At 39.2% G+C, this 17,036-nt stretch overlaps 1 protein-coding gene across 1 annotated transcript in view; it reads right to left on the bottom strand.

The window, feature by feature from the left end:
* pola1 (polymerase (DNA directed), alpha 1) overlaps positions 1-17,036 on the bottom strand; it is an 85,025-nt gene that overhangs the window by 33,306 nt on the left and 34,683 nt on the right. The window contains 8 exon segments of the mRNA XM_038274465.1: positions 973-1,104; positions 4,379-4,560; positions 5,523-5,697; positions 5,782-5,913; positions 6,012-6,144; positions 6,241-6,446; positions 6,533-6,625; positions 7,796-7,828. Of these exon segments, the coding sequence (XP_038130393.1) occupies positions 973-1,104; positions 4,379-4,560; positions 5,523-5,697; positions 5,782-5,913; positions 6,012-6,144; positions 6,241-6,446; positions 6,533-6,625; positions 7,796-7,828 (1,086 nt within the window).

Here is a 17,036-nt window from a genome sequence, read left to right as displayed (position 1 = left end):
ATGACGGTTTCTCTTACCGAAGCTGCATCTGTTGGATCCCCCATTGTTTCTGAGCAGACTGTTAACATTTGAGAGGAACCTTCAGGAAGTTTTCATTGCACCATTTTATATCACAGCTTTTTATAAGACTACTGCTTTCTGTAAGCTTAAGCCCTGATTAAATCTATTTAAGAATAGGCTTATTTTGCCCAAAAATGGCTGGTAAAAGGAGGGAAACTGACATGTGATTGGAAACAGCTGATTTTAAGCTTGATCAACTGGCTATCCCACACTTTCCCGATCACTGAAAGCACCATATGTAAATCCTACCATGTTTCTCTGACAGAGTAAAGAAGTTTCAAATTTAGTGCATTTGGCATCATATAGTTAGCATAGGGATGGAAGAAGCTATTTGACAGGTAACTATATTTCCAAACTAGGTCTACTTTTCACTCAGGCCGATAGTGAACGAGGGAAGACAGATAGCAGGAGGATTGAGTCCATTGCAGCAATCTACACTAGCTTCCAGCCTCACCCATCAAACAGAATGGATTTGAAAAGGTCTTATCAAAATATCTGTGAAGGAAACTGTCTGTATTCCCTTAAAAATACAGGTGGAAACTCTAGTTTTGCCAATGCTTACTATGCTAATCTAAAATACCAGAGAAAGATGAATAAATAAACATGCATAATTATTGGATACATCTTTAAAAATATCACTAAACAGTTTCCTCTGCTCCAAAAATAAATAACTTAATCAATTCAGTTCAGGAAGAGGATGACACTATATATTTTAAATGCTTTTATCTTCAATTATTATAGTTTTTAAAGGAACTAAAAATCTGCACAACAAAAATTTATAAAAAATGCCAATTGAAAAAAAAGGCAACACATGCCTGCATCTTTTTTCTTGCTTGTGCATTTATATATATAGAAAAAAACATTCCTGATACATTTATTAATATTTACAATACATCGCTGAAATATACTTACAGAGTAGTATTTTCTGATGTGCCGACGGATGTCGAGAAGCAGCTTGTTGCTTATGTTGACAATATGATCAATAGGATGGTCCGTACAGGGGATGTGACAGCAACGCACCAAACTGGGCTCCACTTTATCACCCTGAAAAAGAAAACATTTCAATATTACGAATATGAAAACCAAAACCAAACCTTTTTTTTTTTTTCCAGAAATCGCAGCAAACACCTTGTTACGGGTGAATTAACATGCTCTGCATCAAGGACAATAGTAGAAAACAGCAGCACCAAAAATTAATCCTAATTTTTTCCTTTAAAAACAACTGAAACTAGAAGCAGAGAGCAAAAGATACACAATGCATCATTTTACATATTTCCTTTGTATCTGAGGACGGTGATAACAGCAGCTTAAAGGTTAACCAATGACAATAATCTCACTCCGCTTTGCATAAACAGAGTATTTATTACAGAAATTATTCAAGCTCACGCTTTACTCCTTTAATCACAAAAATCAGTTATGTATTGCAACATGAAAAATGGTCCATTAACATTAAACCACCACCAAAGAACATGTCAAACACTGACAATATAAAAGCTCAAACTACACCCCCCAACCCCCCATGCACGCTAAATTTTAACATTATTGTTAACCTGAAGAAAACAGGTCGGCATAACCCCCTCTGAACTGGCCACCTGACAGGAGGGCTTATAGTTAATGCAATGAAGAAAGAAAGCCAAGCTACAAAATAATTACATTAAATGCAAGGACTTTCAACACTTGCCCCTTGGAACCTTCACTCCATTTACCTGTCGTATTGACAGCAGTAAAAAGAAAGGTTTCTGCAGAGAAGTCATTGACAGGAGAGCAAGCAAGTAACACCCTGCTGCAGGCGATGAAGAGGGATTTTTGTTTGCCTGCATCACGTCTTTTTTAGAGTAGCAACTACAATCAAATTTGACAGTCTGACTCGACTTTTTGGAAATTCTCTAAAAAGGGCCCGCCTGACAACCTTCCCCAGGGTTCAATATTAGCCCATTTTAAACCTCTTACCTTTCCGGGATTCAACTCAAAGTGGAAGTTTCAAAGTAGACACTTAAAATAGAAGCCAAATATATTTAAAGTTTATTTTTATTTGATTTCAACCAACCGGCAAACTAATTGGATATGAACAGGCCCACGAGAATCAACGCAGTATATCGGCTTTCTCCAAAAATAATAAACCTGTATTCTCTTTTAGCAGTAACCAACACAATGACAAAAGAAATGTTAAATGTTTATTATTCACCCATTGTTCTCCTTCTGACATTGTCCCAGACTAGTTGGTAAAATCCTGAGATTGTTTTATCTTCTCTTATTGCACTGAAATGTAACAAAACCTTTACTTCAAATGTTATATTTACTTCCTGAGGGGCATGCAGCACAATGCTGCTCGATAGAAACAGTAAAGGGAGAGAGATCTGTGTTTTCAAGTTGTCACTAAAGTCTCCAATGCCAACGGGAAAAAAGTCTCTAAATTTGTCGAAACTCGTTTTTTTCAAACGAAGGCATTAAAAGGCTGTGAAAAGATGCTAAATATTACAATAAAGTTCCTCAGTTGAAAACAGTGTCTGTCTGCAGCTGTTTGACAGCTTTGTGTATTGGAGAGAGGCAGGTAGAAGGAAGCTGAAACAGTAGTCTTTAATATTTATGACATTCATGAAAAATGTAGACTTTAGCGTCTAAAATGAAAGTTTAAACACACAAGCATAACAAAACCCAGTTTGGGTGTTATTTATTGTACTTTAAAGTTGATTGTAACCAAAGATGAAGACTAAGACTTCACTGGAATCAGAAATTTTGTCTTGGAAATGGGTTAAACTACACCTGAAACAGACCTACATACAAATCATAAAATATTAAAGAGTAACTCGGCTGTCTATTAAACTAAATTGCAGTAGTCATTGTGGTGTTTGTTGCTTCTACCATTTTTTTAATTATAATAAACTAACTATAAAATAATCGACTGATTAGAAGCAATATTTAATAGGATACAAGTTTACAAGTGTCATCTATTGGCAATTTGAATGGAGATGCTTTGGCATCAATCATTGATGCAATTTCATAGCATTACTGTTTCATTAAGGGTTTGTCCAAAGATCCAGCAGTTGTAATGTGTCGGGAGCTTTCCTCCCTCCATATTTTCCCTGCTTAATTTCCTCTTCTTCTTTTTGTCTAGATGAAGGCAGCCTCCCATCTTCCCACTCCACAATCTCCTCCCCCCTTAGCTTTATCTTCCTCGTTTCATTCCAGACTTCATTTTGATGTGCGACCCCTCCTACTCCCAACCAAACAAGTTGGACCTACTAAAAATGATCCACAAATGACTTGTCAGATAATTCATCAGGAAGCAGATTATTAGAACCGAAAACATCCACCGTTTTCATGTGAAATTTCTTTGACAACCCAATGTCATCTTTACATTCCCACAGCTTAACCAGTCTTGGGTTTGATAATACGCAGCTTTCTCTTTTAACTGCCCACACAGGATACCAAGCGCTCTTTCCCCCTCCATCAACAAGTTTCCTCCCCTGTCTGTCCTCTATCGCATATCACCGCCTACTCCAGCCATCTCTGGCTCCGTGTCAGTGCTGGAGTCAAGGCCCAGCCGTCCTCCCCTCTCACAGAGCTGTTAAACTGTGTTAACCACCTTAATTAACTTACAGTCTTATCAGTTTGCAGCATGTCTGCCTGCATACCAGTCCCAGAACACGTGGTGGAGTAGGATGAGCGCCCAATTATTTGTTATTTGAAAGTTTTGAAATGATTCAGGCTGAATATTTCTGTTGCTCGGTTATTAGTAGATCTCTTCTGACGTTCGGATGGAAACATGCCTCTCGTTGAAGCATGGTTTAAATATCTCATCCTTTTACGGTAAATTAGACTCTCTGTTCTTTTTATTCCATGCAACTTACAATTCTCGTCAGTTTTATTAGAGCCTTTCAGATGAGAAAAAGCTGCGTGCCCTGGTCCTCATTAGAAGCTGATAACACTCCAACTCAGGACCTTGGCCTGACAAATGGTAGGAGATGAGTGTGTACATGTGTGCGAGTGTGTGTCCAGAGTGCGGTGGGGTTAAGGGAAGGCTTTTCAAGTTGCGGAGTCCAAACTATGCCAATGAAAACAGAGTCCGCTGCGGAGCCAGGCAGCTGTCTAAAAATACAGCTGGAGACACAATATGGAGGATGGTAAAAACATGAATCCCTCCCAGGAAGGTTTGCTAAAAAGGCCTTCATAGACACCCACACAGACACTCCTTATTTGAGCCTTTAAAGGATAGCACATAAAGAGCACACCTCTGGTTCTTTCATATCTCAACTCTTCTCACCCAAAAAAATACTTTGTGAATTAGGGAGATAGTGTGGGGTTCTGGTTCACTCACCGCTCCTTCAAACACGTTGTCGTAGATGTTATCAGTGCCACACTGAGGACAGGTGAAGGTGAACCTCTCACAGTCCTTATAGCGCTCCTCGTCGTTCAGCTGGACCGGAGCTCCCAGCGTGCCGTCGGCCTCTTCCTCCCTCTGATACTGCTGCTGGGATCTGAACTGACTCGGGTCCAGACCTGAAACAGACGACACCTTTCACTCCTGGTGCTTTAAAGTGTTTTCACCGATGAGATACAGTGATCTGAAGTCCAGTTAGTAAACCTTGATTTGATCTAAATCAATATAAATATGAATTTTATTCCATAATATTTGGCATCTAGAGCAGAAATATTTAAAACAAAAAATATTCTTTATATCATTAACTAGAGAAAAATCCAAATTTCTATTTGAGCTTAGTTGTTAAGTTTTTGATTCTGCACAAGATCCAAAGCACCATTAGAGAAACACCAGGCCCACAGCATCACAGATCCTCTGCTAAACTTAACAATAGGAATGAAACACTTTTTCTATATATCCATCATTTTATCCAAAAAATCATCATCTCAAATAAAGTCCCATAAATTCACAAATATACTTTTTAGGCGCGTCTGAGTTGGTTTTCGGCTTTTGAGGAAAAAGGTTGATGCGCTAAACAGGAGAACTTGGAGAACTTTTACCTCACATGACTGATCAGCTGTTTCTGCTGTCGGCGTCTTCCCAGCTGTTCTTATCTTGGGAAGCAACATCACCATTACTAGCTGACATGTTAACGCAAGATCGCCTGTTTCACAACACATTCCTTAAAGCTTTCCTCCATTACTGATATGTGGTCAGTGCTCGACTGCAGCCTCTCCTTCCGTTTACCACAGTCATGTGTGACGATGTAATACAGGCAACGACGTATATGCCTAGCGTTGCTAGGTCAATTCAAACAGAAACATCGCGGATCCCCCTTTTCAACCTTTAAAATTTGTTTAAAAATCTAATTTAAGTTGGATGTAAATGGGGCTACTGAGACCGGAGCAGTCCAGTTAAAGCTAAGACATACGTTTCTGTTTAGGATCACAGGCTTTTTCCTGGGATGCCTCCCTGGTTGCTAACAAGAGAGCAGTCGAATGTAGGTAAAAGAAAAATCTATCATAATATGTAATGCCCTTACCCAGCCACGTGGCTATGAGTACACTATCGATCCCCTCAATGGGGTCACAGATGCGGGAAACTACAGGATGGACCTGCTGGGCCAGGTAGTACTGTGTGTCCACGCTGAGACCCTCCTGCTTCTGAAGCTGCTCCAGAGCGTAGGCTCTCTGACTGGCTGCTAATGTGGAGCCGTCCTGGAAGACAATATCAGAGCACTTAGGAGATAAGCTGTGAATTAGAATCACTGAGGAATATCTTTATATATTAAATCCATGCACCTTGCAAATGAGGTAAGAGATTGTATCTCCGGCTTTGACACGGTGGCCTCCCTGCGAGTTTATCCACAGAGCAACATGCACATGGGGGAGACTCTTCTTATCCGGATAGTCCTGAGGATCCTTCGTCAGTGCCTGAACAAAAAGGAGAAAATAAGACAAAACAAAAGAAAAATGCTGAATAATAACTGAAAGAGGTTCACATTTTCTCCCAAAGCATAGAGCACGTTTACCTTGTGTATCTCGTACTGGTTGAGCGGTATGTCACCATTTGCTACCTTCTCACCAACCTCCACCAGATGCTTCTGGATGTTCTCCACGATGACATCACGACTCTGGTCTGACAGGATCTGACCAATCACGTAGCTGGGAGCAGAGAAGATGAGTCATCTTCCAAAACCACAGATAAAATTCTTTCTGAACACTATTTTATAGAAGGCCGGTTTGTAATCCTAAACATACTTGCCGCATTCCTTGGCCAGACCACACCAATCCCTGCGGACGATGTCCAAGCCTTTCAGCTCCTGCTTTACGCTGTATCGCCCTTCGCCCTGCTGCTCCACCACAAGCGCGGCATACTTTTTTTTCTTCAGCAGTAAAAGTGACTTAAAAACTCCATCGATGTCGATCTCCAGGAGTTTGTAGAGCTTGTTGACCTCTGCCTTTACCTAAATGGTGTACAGGGATAACTTGAGAAACGACAAAAACGGCTATAAAGAGACCTTATATTGAACTGATCTGTACGCATGAAAACCTTATTTCCAAGTTTGAAGACTTCCTCAAGTGATTTGCTGTTGGTGTTGATCATGATTGAGTCAGTGTCGCCATAAATGACCTCCAGATTCATCTGAGTCACCAACCAGAAAGATAAAAGCAGACATTTACTCTATAAACTCTCAGAACTGATAGAAATATACAGCAACTGTACTCTTTTATGCAGTATGTACTTGATATGCAGGAAAACAAAGCAGTAAAGTATAGAGGGCCTAAATGAGCACATATATTTGGAGCAATTGAATTCGCAATCATGGCAGTGATTCCATTTATAAACAAACAACTAAAAAGATAAGGCTATAATAATACTGACTATAAAAGTAAAGTTTTTTGGTTTAATTTTTCTGATTTGGATACACAACATTTAGCACAATGAGACAAAATATTAAGCAAATTAACCTCTTAATATCTACCTCATTTTGGGAAATTCTCGCCTATTTTGCATACCCAAATGGAAAAGCAAATAACTTAGGAACTGTAAACCCAAATTACATGTGTGACACGTTATTTAAAAGCTAACTCCTTCTAGTTTCTAAATATATACATGGAAATTGGGTGAGTAAAACACCCAAGCTGCATCAGCTCAAACAAGACTCAAAGTTGTTTTTTTAATTCTCAAAAATAATACGTCTTTTTTGAACAGCAATTACAAAGACATGCTTACTTGTTGTGGCTGCTTTGGCATGGTACATTTTGACATGCTGGTATATCTGTGTTAATTGTGCTTTGGTGCTCGCTATATCCTTAAAATGAACTATGTGGTTGAATTGTGGAGAATCTAAGCTTTCCATCGATGTCTAACATGTCTATATTGGTAAACATTTTACCAGTGTAATTTTCATGCATTCTGTTATTATTTGTAAACGCTTTAAAACGGTGGGTTTAGAGAGGTTAAGTTTAGCTTCTTATTTGTTATTTTTTTGTATAGAATGTCATCTCCTTTTGCTATTCTCCTTTTTAAAGAGTGAACCCAGAAAAACCAGCAGATGATATCTGGATAATTTGCTATGGTAGCTGGCCTGCAGTCTGTTACTTTACAGTATTAGCTTTAACTACTAGCTGCTGGGGTCATTTAATGGCTTTCTGCTCATAACAGGATGTCTCATTAGAATTATTGAATTTTCTTCCATAGTCTGCTGCGATATATAGAAGAAAAACAAGAAAATAAAAAATAATTACAGCAACAAGAGAGCAAGGAAATTAGCTGGACTTTTAGAGTTTAAAGAGTTTGTTTATAACCTACCCTCTGAACCATGTCCTTGGTGTGCATCAGAATCTAAGGGAAAGAAAAAGAAAAAAAAAGCTGCATGATTAAACACAAGAATCATACAACAATGCGGCTCGTATAAAAGCTCCGTAAACAAACAAATCACTCAGAGACAAACGATGATTAAATATTAAGCTTCCATTTTATTGACTGAGTTTGTGTGTGTGTGTGACTGTGCTTGTTCATTCAAGTAAACACCAAGGCTAGAGCAGGTGAGTTGCTTTTAAATGGGGGATAATTGGCTAAGAGGGCAATTATGAGAGCGTGCTGTGACAGGCGTCTTTTTTAGCCCACACGCACGCACACCTTGAAGGCTCGTAATGGCCTTTATAACCAGCGGGGTGGGTGTCAGAAATAAGAGGAATCTGTTAACGCAGGTTGTCCGACATGTGTAAGAGAGCGAGGAAGGCGCTGAGCTGCAGAGCGATCCTAACAGGTGGGGTCTCCGTGGAAGAGGGGGTCATTGGGTCATTAATCTAAGGATGGGGGAGGAGGGGGGTTCAAAGCGATGGAACGCAGTGTGACCTGTCACCAGCAATCTGCTCCTCAATCAACCGCGGCCGCATATATACAACACTCAAACTCACACTGTGATCCATGTGGGGACAAGGACGCGGCTATTTCAGAGTGTGAGAAAGGGGCGGGGCCGGGCTTCCACTCCCTGAAATCAGAGTGGGATGTAAGCATGCTTTATGGCCTGCTACATACCACTGAGCAGCGTGGGGAGTTTGAGTCATTCAGAGAACAGCCTCCTCCATTAGGGACTACAGTCAAGGTCAAGGTCTCTCACCAACCCACCCCCACCCCACACACACACACATCTAAATCTTGGCCAAACAGCATGATTCTGTCTGGTTAATTGATTAAACTGACCAAAAACATATCAAGATTAGGTCCACAAATATCAATAAAACAACCTGTCAAATACAGAAGTTGCTCCATGAGTTGCCAGCTGATATAAAACGCTCTTTAAAAAAGTGCAACATACCCCATGTAATTATTACGACGTGCAGAAATTCCCCTAAAAGCTGCGACAAACGGTCCAAATTTAACAGGACAGATCAACTTGATCGGGCTAATGAGTAGCGGCGATCTGGCATTCATATCTGAGGTTCAACTGGCTCAAGAACATTTGACGGTGTTATCTCTCAGCAATTAAACAGCAAGCAGAGAGAGGTTTAGATTGCACATATAAAAAGACAGAGTGTAAGGACAAGGGCTCAAACATGAGAGCATGAAGTTTGGCAATAAGCAGCAGAGATTCTGTCCATTTCTCAGACGGGGCACTGCTGCATACAAGAAAGGAGTCCTGGAGTGTCACTAAATGCAACATTGCATTTGCGAAGCACCTCTCTAATGCAGCACTTGGCAGAGCAATGCAGTATGCTGCAAGTGCAAAACATTCACACTCTGCATCCCAATAATATATCCGGCAAGCTGAAAGGGCTCTTGATTGATATCCTGATCTAGAGTTTAGCGTCTCAGTCCTGGCAGTGTTGTCGATAACGGCGTTGTGATCATCTATGTGACAAAAAAAAAAAAGACTGAAATAGCAAATTAATCACAGCCACAAATTTTGCAAAATTCTGCAAGGCCCTACTGCTGAGTTTTGAAGGTTAGTGGATCAAAATCTGCATTTGGCAACAAAGCTGAATTGTATTTGGGGTTAATCAGAGGCACTTCAAAGGACAGAGGGGGTAAACCGACTCCTATTTAGCATAAGTTTGAATATGCAAGTTAAAAGTTCATGCATGCTGTTACACTGTTATTTAAAATTTTATCCCCCTTTTTTAATTAGGTTGTGCAATACATAGTCCATATTATGGAATATTGTACTAATTAATTTAACATGTTCATATATATATATATATATATATATATATATATATATATATATATATATATATATATATATATGCGTGTGTGTGTCATGTTAAATCAAACTTACTAACTGAATTTAATTTACATTATATTAATTTGATATAAAAAAAAGTTGTTTAATTGACAGTCTGAAACACTTGCCCAAAATAAATTATAACACTGACCATTTTAAGGCAGATGGGAAGACAATTAAGCCCAAAGAAAATGCAGCCTTGCATAATTTTGACAGGAACCTTTGCAGTAGTTGTCAGATAATGTTAGAACAGAATCATCCTTCATTGTCCCTTCGTGGGGGAAATTCAGGTGTACCGGCAGCGAAGTGACAGGCATGTTGAAGCACGCAGATTCACACAAAGGCAAAAAAAAAAAAGTACAAAAATTAAGGGTAAGAGACTGTACAGTGCAGATTTACAGTGTTAATTAAAAAAGAAAAAAGATTCAAAGCAATGTGGAACAAAGTAGGATGATCTCACAAAATCTAGCAACATGTTCGTGGATATTTGTGCAAAAAAATATAATGGACCTATACAACAAATAGAAAAAAGCAAGGATTCAATTATTTATTTAGTTTGCTGACAGCAGTTGGTGGAAGAAGGATCTGTGATATGCTGTCGTGGAAATATGAGGCAGCAGTTTTTCTATTGAAGGAGCTCTCCAGTTCTCAAACAGATTGAGTTGTACTCTCAGTATAACCAAGCTGCTCCCTCAAAGCCCAAGCACTCCAGGTTAATGCTGCCAGTTTGTTGGAATATCCCATTTTCCATGACTGATGGGTCTATACTTTAACGGAAGGGGTCCTGCATATCTTCATCTTCAGGTCAAGAACATCAAGTCACTGGTAGGGAGGTGGAGCAACAACTGACCTCTTGTGTAAACAATTCATTAATTTTAGAAAAAAAGAATAAAAACACAAATTTGTCAGTCCTATTTTTTGTAAACACCTGAAAACAACACAGCAGGTCTGAAGATAGATTTGAAAAGGGAGTCTGGTTTTGAAGCAGTGGACAAGATAGCAATGAAATGAAGAGAATTTGCACCTAATTCAATTATTAAGTAACTAAAAATAAGAACACCTAATCATTTCCATGTGTTCTAGCATCTTAAGAGCCTTTAAATACCCGATAATATGAAAACAAAGTGGTAGATGTATTTATATTACTAAAGCTCTAAAATCTCGCCTTTTTCCAGCATCACTTCAGAAAAGGATGAGCTAGACGTCTAGAAAGATCACAGGTAGAAATATCAATAAAGAGCTAGAGTTAGCGAAAGCAGAATGAGATATTATGGGCAGGAAAGCAAGGTGAGAATTCATTGATGTAATTGATGTGCTGAATCTTTTTAGTTGGTTTTCCATATGCTGCCAGTTAGAGCAGCACCAACAGCTTTGAGGAATGAACTATGTGAAAGACAAGTCGTTTGACCATGACACTGGCATGTGTGCGACTGATGGTGTGTGAGCACTCATCTTTAAACACATACCAACACACACATACTATATAGACCTATGCAAACACATTTCCCCTGGGCGGTAGAAGGATTCCTGAGTGTATGTCTTGAAGCTGATGAGTGCCCTCGTCACCACCGGACGTTCCGCCCATACTGGGCCCGACAACTGAAAAAGCATGAAAGCAAACTCCTTCGGCTTGATGTTGAAAAAATATCTGAAGTTCAAGGAGGCGAGAAAGAATTTTTCCACCACTTGTTTAAAAAAAAATTCTTTTAATAATTTGGTTTATTTAGATAGCTTTAAAAAAATTTTAGAAAAATCTATATATATTTTTCATAATTCCATTTTCCTACAATTGTCAGTTTTTTAGATGTGTTTTTGAATTTAAATAAAAAATATAACCTTAAAGTTGTCACCCTTATGCTGAAATTAGTCTGATGCGTTCTTAGGAGGGTCATTTACCTTTTGACTGACATCTGGGCTCCTTCTCCCGGGGTCTGTATGGTATATTTAAAGTTGTCAAATTTATGCTATAATAATAAAAATATATTATTTTTTCCCTTGGAAGTAATTTCCCAACTGTCCATCTCTTTTATTTATTCTATGACAAAGTATTTTCTCTCAAAACTTCGGTTTTTACTCTCAGTGTAAAAATACATATATTTTACTCTCAAAATTATTTCCTCTTCAGATTACTTTTTAAAAACACAAAAATAACTCAATAAACCTATAAAATCACTGGGTTTCCTAAGGTTCCAGCCTCCTCCCCCTCAGCTTTGTTGGTGCTAATGAATGGTAATTAAGTGAGACAGTAACTGAGCAGCTATTTGAACCAGTGATCCAGGCTGGTAAACTAAAACAGAACACCAACGTAAATTTTCCTCATCATTTTTTATATGTAGAGAGAATAAGGTAAAGTATTATGGCATAAGTAGTCATTCTTTATCTCAAGTTAGTTAAAATTTTACAAGGTTGAGTCCATAATTTTTTTTTTTCCACATATTTTTATTGGAAAAACACATTATAATGTTTTCAATCATAGAAATACAATTTACATTTTCCCTTTTTTTTTTTTTTTCCTTAACACATGCATATGCACACGGAAACATATACACTCAGAAAAAACGAGGATAACTACACAAAAACAAAGCAAAAACCCACTCTAATAATAAAGTAGAAGAAAATAATTAAATTGAATTACAGTGCCGTGTGGTAAACAATGAACCACCCCCCACCCACACCCCCTCTCGGCTCAACACAACAAACAAACATAGTACTGGTTATCTGTTCAATATATATATATAAAAAAAAAAAAAATACAACAAAAACAGACACACGTTCAATTGGGTAAAACGTCCAAATTAGTAAAATAAGAAATAAAAGGTTGCCATTTGTGGAAAAATTTGACTGTACATCCTCTCATTGTGAATTAAATTTTTTCAAGTTTCAGAAAAAACATGACATCTTTGAGCCATAGAGAGATAGAAGGATATCTGGCAGACTTCCAGTGTAACAGTAAGGAACGTCTTGCTAGTAAGGATGTGAAAGCTATAATGTCCTTTTGTGTAGGGTTAAGTGCAATTGAGGGGTTAGGAATACCAAATATACACTATATTGCCAAAAGTATTTGCTCACCCATCCAAATTATTGGAATCAGGTGTTCCAATCACTTCCATGGCCACAGGTGTATAAATTCAAGCACCTAGGCATGCAGACTGTTTTTACAAACATTTGTGAAAGAATGGGTCGCTCTCAGGAGCTCAGTGAATTCCAGCGTGGAACTGTGATAGGATGCCACCTGTGCAACAAATCCAGTCGTGAAATTTCCTCGCTCCTAAATATTCCACAGTCAACTGTCAGCTGTATTATAAGAAAATGGAAGTGTTTGGGAACGACAGCAACTCAGCCACGAAGTGGTAGGCCACGTAAACTGACGGAGCGGGGTCAGCGGATGCTGAAGCGCATAGTGCGAAGAGGTCGCCAACTTTCTGCAGAGTCAATCACTACAGACCTCTAAACTTCATGTGGCCTTCAGATTAGCTCAAGAACAGTGCGCAGAGAGCTTCATGGAATGGGTTTCCATGGTCGAGCAGCTGCATCCAAGCCATACATCACCAAGTGCAATGCAAAGCGTCGGATGCGGTGGTGTAAAGCACGCCGCCACTGGACTCTAGAGCAGTGGAGACGCGTTCTCTGGAGTGACGAATCGCGCTTCTCCATCCGGCAATCTGATGGACGGGTCTGGGTTTGGCGGTTGCCAGGAGAACGGTACTTGTCTGACTGCATTGTGCCAAGTGTAAAGTTTGGTGGAGGGGGGATTATGGTGTGGGGTTGTTTTTCAGGAGCTGGGCTTGGCCCCTTAGTTCCAGTGAAAGGAACTCTGAATGCTTCAGCATACCAAGACATTTTGGACAATTCCATGCTCCCAACTTTGTGGGAACAGTTTGGAGCTGGCCCCTTCCTCTTCCAACATGACTGTGCACCAGTGCACAAAGCAAGGTCCATAAAGACATGGATGACAGAGTCTGGTGTGGATGAACTTGACTGGCCTGCACAGAGTCCTGACCTCAACCCGATAGAACACCTTTGGGATGAATTAGAGCGGAGACTGAGAGCCAGGCCTTCTCGTCCAACATCAGTGTGCGACCTCACAAATGCGCTTCTGGAAGAATGGTCAAAAATTCCCATAAACACACTCCTAAACCTTGTGGACAGCCTTCCCAGAAGAGTTGAAGCTGTTCTAGCTGCAAAGGGTGGACCGACGTCATATTGAACCCTATGGATTAGGAACGGGATGTCACTTAAGCTCATATGTGAGTCAAGGCAGGTGAGCAAATACTTTTGGCAATATAGTGTAGCAATCAGAGGACAAGGCTGAAGGTTTACCCCAAGAACAGAGGACATAATAGTAAAATAATCCGCCCAGAAACTTTTCAAATCAGGACAAAGAAAGAACATGTGGCTAAGGTGAGAAGGAGAGCCATGACATTTATCACATTTGTCTTCCACATCTGGATACAGTTCAGATAATCTTGACTTGGAGAAATGTGCCCTGTGTAAGACCTTAAATTGAATAAGTCCAAGACGAGCACAAGAGGTGGTAGTTCGTACCCTTTCTATGGCCTGTTTCCAGGACTCCTCATGTATTTGTATTCCCAGTTCCCCCTCCCATGTACACTTAAGTTTAGCATTAGAGTGGTTGCCAAAAGTTAAGATGATATCATACAGCTTTGAAATGATTCCTCTATGATGAGGAACAAAAGAAAGCATGGTTTCCCACTGGTGTTCTGGAGGTAGAGAGGGGAAATTAGGGAAACACTTCGCCACAAAATTGCGAGTTTGAAAATAGCGAAACAAGTGAGTAATAGGGAGGTTATAACGAGATGACAAATTGGTAAAACTATCAAAAACACCCTCTACATATAAAAATCTAAGCTGTGTAATACCCTTGTCATGCCACTCTGAAAATGTCGAGTCCAAAAGTGATGGAGGAAAAAGATGGTTGCTATTTAAAGGACCCAAGGTAGATGCAGCCACAAATTTAAAGTGCCGTCGAAATTGGTACCAGATTTTGAGAGTATTAAGAACCACTGGATTATCGGTATATAGAGAAGGCTTTGTAGGTAAAGAGGAATAAAATAAAGCAGGTATAGAGGACCCCCTACAGGATGATAGTTCCAATTTGCACCAAGAGGATAGAGGAGATTTTAACCAGTAGCAAATTTTATGGATGTGAGCAGCCCAATAGTAAGTTAGAAAATTGGGTAATGCAAGCCCCCCACTAAGTTTGCATCGCTGCAGTAAAGCTTTACGAACCCTAGGTGGTTTCCCACCCCAGATAAAAGAGCAAATTATCTTATCCAGTGAAACAAAAAAATGTTTTGGCAGAAAAAGAGGAACGGACTGGAATAAAAACAAAAATTTTGGTAAAATGTTCATTTTAACAACATTGATCTTGCCAATTAGTGAAAGGGGGAGGTTACTCCATCTCTGAATATCGGATGTAATCTTTGAGATAAGGGGAGTGAAATTAGCAGATGCAAGGCTAGACAGAGAACGTGTCACATTAATACCTAAGTATTTAAACCCTGATGGACTGAATTGAAAAGGTAAATCTGACTGTTGAATATGACATGCTGCAGTGTTAATAGGGAAACACTCACTTTTTGCCAGATTCAATTTATAACCTGAAAAGGTGCTGAAGTTCTCCAAAATACTTAAGACAGCAGGAATAGAAGATGTAGGATCGGTTATATATAATAACAAATCATCCGCATACAGCGATAATTTATATTCAATTCGATTGCGGGTGATTCCTTTAAATAAGGAGGAGGATCTTAATGTAATAGACAAAGGCTCGATAGCAATGGCAAAGAGCAAAGGCGATAAAGGACAACCCTGGCGACACCCACGTCCAAGGGCAAAATAATCAGAATAAGCATCATTGGTATGGACACTGGCCTTAGGGGATGAATAAAGGAGGCGGATCCAAGAGATAAATTTGTCGCCAAAACCGAATTTCTTTAAAACCGCAAACAAGTACTCCCACTCCACCCTATCGAATGCCTTTTCGGCATCTAAAGAAATCACAAGTTCAGGAAGTTCAGCCGAATGTTTAGAGTAAATTATATTGAAAAGTGTACGGACATTAAAAAACAATTGACGTCCCTTTATAAAACCATTTTGCTCCTCGGATATAATATCAGGAAGCACATTCTCTAAACGGGATGCAATTACTTTAGCCAACACCTTTACATCGGCATTAAGCAGAGATAATGGCCTGTATGAACCACATGAGGTTGGATCCTTGTCCTTCTTAAGAAGGAGAGCAATAGTGGCTTGTGTCAAGGTTGGTGGTAATAATCCATTTTCCAAGGATTCATTGAATACTGATAAAAGCAGCGGTGCCAATTTACCAATAAAAGTTTTGAAAAATTCAATCGGAAACCCGTCGGGGCCTGGGGCTTTGTTAGATTGCATAGCCTTAATTGCATTTGATACTTCTTCAAGGGAGAGTGGGGAGTCCAAATGCACGGCAGTATTAGTGTCAATGACAGGATTCGATAGATTCTGAAGAAATGTATTCATTTCTGTGTTGTTTGTAGGAAATTCAGACCTATATAATGAGGAATAAAATGATTTAAAAATAGCATTGATTTCCAGGGGATCTGTAATAATAGTGTCACACCTGTTTTTAATACTAGGTATCAGACGGGAAGTGGCCTGTCGCCTTAATTGATGTGCCATTAAACGACCTGCCTTGTCGCCATGTTCATAATATGAGCCACGAGTGCGTAACAACAAGCGCTCTGCCTCTTTAGTAGAGATGAGGTCAAATTCTGCTTGCAAATCAACACGATGCTTAAGCAATTCCGGAGAAGGGTTTAGTGCATGTTTTCGATCAAGGTTACTAATCTCAGATGCAAGTACATCAAGCCTAGCATTAATCCTTTTATTAGAAAGAGCAGAATATGAAATAATTTGACCTCTCAGGTAACATTTAAGTGTCTCCCATAACAATGAATAAGAAGAGGAGTCATTACGATTGAAAGATAAGAACTCATCAATAGATTTTGAAATGAGTTCACAAAATTCTTTGTCTGCCAAAAGAAGAGAATTAAATCTCCAAAGTGGAGGGCTACGTTTATAGGTAGAGAACTGAATAAGTCCATAATTTTTAATGAAATATTAATTTTCCATTTACATCCAAATGGCCACATTATGCAATGAATTGGATATAATAGTACTCAATGCAAAATGTTTAACTTATTTTCTAAATGATGACATGAGACAGGTTGATTGCACACCTAATAAAGTCGAAAACTTGTGGCACGCAAAAGCTTCAAAAACATGGCAACCATCAGCCCTTTTTTCTACCTTTTCAGAAGC

This window comes from Cyprinodon tularosa, unplaced genomic scaffold (assembly GCF_016077235.1).
Source record: "Cyprinodon tularosa strain WSP-4 unplaced genomic scaffold, ASM1607723v1 ctg918, whole genome shotgun sequence".
Lineage (NCBI taxonomy): Eukaryota > Metazoa > Chordata > Actinopteri > Cyprinodontiformes > Cyprinodontidae > Cyprinodon > Cyprinodon tularosa.
Note: the sequence above shows the minus strand (reverse complement) of the source record. Positions and strands in the feature narration are given on the sequence as shown.